General features: G+C 35.2%; 1 protein-coding gene across 3 annotated transcripts in view; it reads left to right on the top strand.

The window, feature by feature from the left end:
* Positions 1 to 7,500, top strand: part of LOC125042388 (serine/threonine-protein phosphatase 2A 65 kDa regulatory subunit A alpha isoform-like) — a 16,853-nt gene that overhangs the window by 1,536 nt on the left and 7,817 nt on the right. For 2 of the 3 annotated variants that reach the window (XR_007116349.1, XM_047637986.1), the window contains exons 2-11: positions 3,293 to 3,484; positions 3,617 to 3,836; positions 3,973 to 4,133; positions 4,424 to 4,684; positions 4,908 to 5,009; positions 5,242 to 5,445; positions 5,659 to 5,824; positions 6,581 to 6,735; positions 6,940 to 7,082; positions 7,372 to 7,463. Coding sequence is in view for 2 of the 3 variants with exons in the window: in XM_047637986.1 (XP_047493942.1) it covers positions 3,293 to 3,484; positions 3,617 to 3,836; positions 3,973 to 4,133; positions 4,424 to 4,684; positions 4,908 to 5,009; positions 5,242 to 5,445; positions 5,659 to 5,824; positions 6,581 to 6,735; positions 6,940 to 7,082; positions 7,372 to 7,463 (1,696 nt within the window). In the remaining variant the exon portion in view is untranslated. The remainder of the gene's footprint in view (positions 1 to 3,292; positions 3,485 to 3,616; positions 3,837 to 3,972; positions 4,134 to 4,423; positions 4,685 to 4,907; positions 5,010 to 5,241; positions 5,446 to 5,658; positions 5,825 to 6,580; positions 6,736 to 6,939; positions 7,083 to 7,371; positions 7,464 to 7,500) is intronic. The other variant, XM_047637988.1, reaches the window with a different exon arrangement.

Below are 7,500 nucleotides of genomic sequence, written 5' to 3'. Positions count from 1 at the left end.
ATATTCTCTCAAGATGGTGCTGGAATTAATTCCTAACTCAACAATGAATTACTAGGGGTGATGGGATATATTTTGCCAGAATGTACAAGGTTGTTGGGTTTTTGGCTGTTATTGCAGTACAAACCATCAGAAGGCCAGTGGTAGATGCACAGATGTATTAAGATAATTTTTTAATAATATTGTGTTAGGTAAACTGAAAAAAAGTGGCCACGCCCCTTAGGATGTGGTGTTACCTTAATGATAGACAGACATTAAGGAATGTTTAAGAATTTGTGATTAGATTAGCTTTATACACTGTACAGGAATTTTTTACATTGAGTCCTCTACAAGAATATCTTCAATTTGCCCTTGCGTAGTGTATCCATACTGTAAAGATTTTTTTTTTTTTTTTTTTTATTGTCTTGCATATTAAGTTGATATCATAGTGTAACACTTGCTAGATTTGTAAACTTATTAATTAATATGCTCAAAGTAATAGTTGCTTATAAAACTATATATATACTGCACATACATTAGTCTTTATGGCAACCTTCACCAGTTTCTTGATGATTAATATGAGTCACTTGCAACCAAGAGTTACTGGAGATATGCTTATGCATAAATATGTACCACAGAAGGACGCTCATGAGATTGTACCCATTCCTCTCTTGATTGAATGGCAAAATGATAACTAAAGCTTCTAGTAAGCACATGGATATCTTTGTTTATTTACAATATACATTTACAGTTTCAGACATCCATATTGTAAATTGTAGATTAAAACTTATTTTCCTCACATTCATACTACTATTTGAATATTTTCTATTTAGATTTGAGATAAAAGTTAATCAGAAATGTCAGTAATCTTATCATAGCTGGAACTTATAAAACCTGTAATAAAAAATAACCACATCATTATGAAAATGCAATAAGCAACAGATTAAACAGTTGACAGAACACAGATATTGTTTGCCACAGTTTGATTTACACAGCCATATGGTACAAGGTAAACTTTCCATGTAATGAACAAAGTAACAAAAAATATGATACTTTTCATCTCTGTGATACATTATTTACATATTGACCACACTGCGATTGGGTGGGATCTGGTGCCCCCTTATTAGAAGGTTTTTGGCTCCTGTGGTAGTATTTGTGTATCCAAAGAGTGGCTGGAGAGGTGCTGTTGGTTAATGTGAGCGATGCACGGAGGGAAATGGACACTCCCACCTTCTAGAGCATTAAAAAAAAATAGAATAATTAACAACACAGGCACATCTGCTCTGGCCTCCTATTTACCATGAAATGACAGAAATATTCTCTGCATATCACAGCTTAAAGACTAAGTTCATAACACCCTCACACAGCCGGTCTTAATGTTTTGTTTTCTATAAGTCGGTGTGAAGTGCTACTAAGGGGGGTTACAGGGATTCTTGCCCCCTTGTCTAGGGAATAAATAGAAGGAAGGAAATGTTAAGTTTGGATTTTTGGGTTCCTGTGATACCCTGGTTTTGGGACTTCATCTGTGGAGGTGCACTGTTACAGTACCAAATACCATGTTGTCACTTCATCATCAATTACCAGTACTTTCACTCGTCAATTGTGAGGGAAAACAACAAATCACACACATGTGAATAACTGAAACGAAAAAATAATTGCAAGGTTATAGAACTGTGTGGAACTAAAAAATTACCCCTCCCCCTTTTTTCCTTTTTTTTTTTAAGACTTGATGAATCATTAGTATTGTGGGAGATCATTAACAAGAGCCACATTTCAAATCATGTTAATCACAACATTTTAATTGTAAATTGTAAATTTTCATTCACATGGATATTATAATAGTTTTTTGGGAATACACTGTGTAACTTTATCTCTTTTTAGTAGTCAATCGCTTGATGAATCATTTATATATTGTTAGAGTATTTATGCAAAAGATTTTTCGGTAGGATATGTGGTCAGCAAAGTAGTTATGAAACCAATAGACTTCTGTCATTTCACAAACAGGTACATAATGTCAACTGTGAGGCTGTGAGTCCTATGTATTTTAGTCTATCAAGTCTTTACGGTTACCAAGCTGAGGAGAATTTTTTGTTTTTCTTTATGGGGAATGGATAGTTACATACAAGGGAAATATCCAGATGATAGTGGTCTTTGGTAAAGCACATTTAAAACCAGTCTTACACAGTATAAGAATATTAGGAAAATACAAGGGAGCTCTGGCATGATTGTAGGTCAAATTCTAGTAAATATTTTGTATATGCCTCTGTTCAGTGGTCAGTCTGCTCTTATTGTTTGTAAGTAATTCTTGAAATAATTTAAGACAGAATAGTGGATAATGTTAGTATTGAGTAAATAGTAGGTTCTGAAAATGTTCTTGCTTTAGCTTTGAAAGAATCTCTGGATTTTCCCAAGGTTACATCAAGGTGTAAAGTGTAAGGTTAAGCAGTCACTGATAAGTGAAATGATAACACTAATCCTGTGCTTGGTAGGAATGTTGATCAACTATCAATCCGTATGTCTATCTAATATCTATCCATTTCATTTGTCAGTCTATTTATCGGTCTAGAAGCAATATTCTTTCATTCAGTCTTATGGTATTGTCTTTTTTCTGGGGAGGAAAGGAAGGAAGGCTTATCATTTTTAATTTATTATAACTTTCAGTATTATCTGAAAATATAATAGTTTATTGGAAAATATTATGATTCACAAATTGAATTGGAGAAAGATGTCTAGGATATAGAAATTGGATTTGACTTTCACTTTGTCTCCTGTACACAGTTTTTTTCCAGAAAGGTAACTTCGAAAGAGTACATATTTGATAAGAATTGTAAACTTAGGAAATTATGAAGTTACATGATTCATCAATTTTAAATACTAAAATTGTGAATTCTACATTTTTTGTCAGTTATTGTCAATTTACTTGATAAAATTGGCTTAACTATATTTTGTAGTAGTTACCTAGAAATATAAACTAAGCAATTCTTGGTTTGAATTAAGAAAAATGGCTTGGTTGAATGGACTTGCTTTTATTTCTCTTGATTTTCTGTATTACTGGCTCTAGTTTCAATTATGTCAATTTTGTGATAGAAATGTAAATATAAGTATGTCAGTGATTTTATGTAGACAAATGAAAGTTTTCACATCTTTGCCTCACAAATTGTCTTCCTTAGTCACCATTGCTCAATATTATTATTATTATTTTTTTTTTCTCGTTTAAAAAAATTAAAATATATGATCATAAGCCTGTTTCTTTTTTCTTTTTTTTATGATAGGTTTGTCTTTTACAGTTTATTTACCATCTCCATTTCCATTCCAGTTACGGCTGAATTCCATCAAAAAGCTTTCCACAATTGCTCTTGCACTGGGTGTAGAGCGAACTCGCAGTGAATTGATCCCCTTCTTGACTGACACAATCTATGATGAAGATGAAGTATTGCTCGCTCTCGCAGAACAGCTCGGCACTTTCACCCCACTTGTTGGAGGGCCAGAATACGTACATTGTCTCCTGGTGAGTATGGTTTTTGGAACATGTCAGAGGTACGAGATGGTTGAACGATCACATATTCTGATTTCCTTTATAATTGGTGTATAGTGAACATGGTTTGGTACTGGATTGTATTTAGCAATAATTTATTTTCAGCCCCCTCTGGAATCCCTGGCTACAGTTGAAGAAACAGTAGTACGAGATAAAGCTGTTGATTCACTGAGAAGGATTTGTGAAGAACACAACACAGAAGATTTGGAGTCACACTTTGTCCCTCTGGTGAAGCGGCTGGCTGTTGGAGACTGGTTCACATCACGCACATCTGCCTGTGGACTTTTCTCAGTATGCTATCCAAGATTGTCTGTGGCAACAAAGGGTAAGGAAAAGTGATTGCAGAAAAAGTTTTGTATGTAAATTTTAAGTTTTTTGATATGGTCCTGCTTTTGTTTTCTAACAGATCTAATTTTCAATAGATTCGCTTTTCATTGCTGTGTTCCATTCTATTCCAACAGCTGAATTGCGATCACATTTCCGTTCTCTGTGTCAAGATGACACACCCATGGTACGACGTGCAGCAGCAGCCAAATTGGGTGAATTCGCAAAGGTTGTTGAAGTGGAATATTTGAAGACAGACCTTATCCCCATGTTTGTTGCACTAGCCCAGGATGAACAGGTTGGTGCTTATTGTTTTATTTATTTTATTATAATACTTTTATTTGTGCTTTTTATAACCCACAAATCTAAGATTATAAAAATTTTAAGATTGCAAAGACTAACGATACTGCTTTCAAGAGTCTTCGATGAATGTACCTCTTTGTTTTGGTCATGCCAGGGGCAGGTATACTAGATAACTTCTATTATTTTTTGTTTGCCCTTTCACCTTGCCAAAATTGGTGTTTTAGACAATGTATCATGATCATGTTTCTGAAACAAGAACTTGAGTCATGCATACACACCCTAAAGAGTACCCCTCAACTCTGGCAGGATTCAGTGCGGCTTTTGGCGGTGGAGGCATGCGTAAGCATGGCTGGGCTCCTACAGCAGGAGGACACAGAGATGCTGGTGATGCCAACACTCCGCCAGGCTGCAGAAGACAAGTCATGGAGGGTTCGTTACATGGTGGCAGACCGCTTCATTGACCTCCAGAAGGCAGTGGGGCCTGAAATCACCAAAACAGATCTCGTACCAGCGTTCCAGAGTCTGTTGAAGGATGTTGAGGCTGAAGTAAGAAAGAAGAAAGGTCTTCAGTTCTTTGTGTTTAGGTTTAGTTGAGGAAATTGATGACATATCATAGGTTATCAATCTTTTTTACTCAGTTTTAAAATAGTTTTAAAATATTTTCAAGCTGGATGGAAATCAAATCTTCTTTTAAAGAAACAGGAGTGATTGAGGCCCATGCAGATTTGATAGGAATCATCTGTGTATGCTCATCTTGTTCTTTTTCTAGGTACGTGCAGCAGCCGCTGGAAAAGTCAAAGATTTCTGCCAGAATGTGGATCCAAGTGTGCAGGAAAATGTTATCATGAACAATGTTTTACCATGTGTAAAGGTTAGTCATATAAAAGGTTACAAAATATTGGTATAGTAGACTTTTATGTCTAGGGTTAAAAAGTACAATGGAGAATAACTGAAATATTGCAAAGCAAAGATGGCTGGAAAGATTTGAGCTTTTTAAGGTTTCTCTATAAAAGTATGTGATTTTTTATTTTTTATTCTGTCAGTATGATGTTCTATTCATAAATTGAAATAATCAGATTTTCTTACTGTACATTCTTTAACAGGAACTAGTAACAGATGGTAACCAACATGTAAAGAGTGCACTAGCGGGTGTTATCATGGGCCTGTCACCCATCCTAGGGAAAGAGAACACAGTGAACCACCTTCTTCCGCTATTCCTGTCACAGCTGAAGGATGAATGCCCCGAAGTCAGACTTAACATTATCTCTAATCTCGACTGTGTGAATGAAGTCATTGGAATCCAGCAGGTATGTGATTTTTATTACTATTGATTTCCCTCTATGGCCATGCATGGATACTTACATAGCTTGCTAGTGTATTTATCTGTTCTTTTGTGTGAGTACGGTCAAATACAGTTTTTAGCGTAATGATTTCAGACAACCTTGGGATAAGTTTGGATGTTCTTGTATAAATTGTTTGAATAATAGCTACTGTTATTAATTTTATAAATTTACTTCCAGCTGTCGCAATCATTGTTGCCAGCCATTGTAGAGTTAGCAGAGGACACAAAGTGGCGTGTGCGCCTGGCCATTATTGAATATATGCCCCTTCTTGCTGGTCAACTTGGGGTTGAATTCTTCAACCAATCCCTCTCCAAACTGTGCATGACCTGGCTAGTGGATCATGGTAAGATGATGTTCTTGTGTCTTTGATCAGTTATTTGAGCTTATATAATTTACATAGATGTTTTTAAATGTGGTAAAATATCTAAATATAAAAAAAAAAAAGTTTGATGCTTATGATGTAGCTTTTAACTGTCCTTAAGATTTATTAAGCTTACCCATTGTTCTGAGCTATGAAGCTTGTATCCCCAGACATATTGGATATTGAGTGTCCTCAGATCTTGGGTAATAGAAATTGATTGACTTGGGGTGGGGGGTGGGGATTAGAGAAAAAATGTTTAGAGTATTGCTACTTCTGTTACTAACAGGGAATGAACAGTGAAGATTGGGTTGACTGTGAGGTTGTGAGAGTTCTTATTGTATATGTGGTTTAAATATTGTTATGCAAGATAATATGTTTTGTGGCCAGTTCAACATTTTTTAAGAGGATATAAGTGAAAATGCAGAAGTTCTAAGTGGACATTATTCTTTTCTTCATAGTAAATAGCTTTTTCTATATGCTGTAAATTTTATTATTTTTATTTATTTTTTCCTGCATCCATATGATATTTATAAATATTGTAAAAATAAAATTTTCAGTTTTAGGTAGAAAATCATACCTATTGAAATATTCTTGATCTCCCAGACATAACAGGATATAGACAGACAAACAGATGGCAAACTAAATCATAAAAAGCAAGTTTTCTCGATTCCAGATTAAGCTTACTGCGGTCCTTATCCTGACATTGTTAATGTTGATCCCATTCCTTTTCTATCCCAGTATATGCTATCCGTGAGGCTGCTACTAACAACCTAAGAAAGCTTGTGGAGAAATTTGGTTCTGAGTGGGCCTCCCAGAATGTATTGCCCAAGATTAATGCCATGTCACGGGACGGCAACTACCTTCACCGTATGACCTGTCTTGCTTGTATCAACGTGAGTTTCTGTGTTGTAAACTGTTCTCTTTATTGGAGAAATGGTTTCATTATTGTTGTGTGAGTCATCCAGTGATTGTACATTATTTGCTCTTGGCTTTTAAAGAGTATTAAAGTTTGACTGGTAATTATTATATTACTGAATGTTATATGTTATTACTCTGTTGCTGAAGCTCCCCAAAAGTTCTAAGTACCTCTTTTGCAGGTTGTTGGAGAAGTGTGTGGAAAGGATGTGACGACCAAGACTCTGCTGCCCACAGTCCTCTCCATGGCAAATGATAACGTTCCCAATGTCAGGTTTAATGTGGCAAAAACACTACAGATTATTGGTCCCCATGTGGAAAAAGAGTAAGATTTCATATATGTATTTCAAGTTATATCTTTATAAAGTATGTTTGGATATATATTTCATTTTTTGATATTTAATATCTTTTATTCAATTTTGACTGATACGTAAGCAATTATGATGAATCATGTCCAATAGCAATGATTAGAGTATGCAAATCCGTCAGATTGTGACTATATAAGTAATTTAAAGAAACTAGTCTTTAAGGCTTCCATGGTTGAAGGTAAGCCTTGGATAGAAAATAGGACCTAGTATTCTAGTACTCCAATCACATGATAACCTGTGTTTCAGTGCCCTCCACTCTCAAGTTAAACCAGTGTTGGACAGACTCAATGATGATGCAGATACAGATGTTAAATATTTTGCATCAGAGGCTTTAACAGGTATGTGGACAACTGCATGGTGAGGTATTTCCACAAA

The sequence above is a fragment of the Penaeus chinensis genome, chromosome 32 (genome assembly GCF_019202785.1).
Source record: "Penaeus chinensis breed Huanghai No. 1 chromosome 32, ASM1920278v2, whole genome shotgun sequence".
In the NCBI taxonomy this organism is placed as follows: Eukaryota; Metazoa; Arthropoda; class Malacostraca; order Decapoda; family Penaeidae; genus Penaeus; species Penaeus chinensis.
The sequence above is the reverse complement of the archived record's forward strand: the minus strand, read 5'-3'. Positions and strand labels throughout refer to the sequence as shown.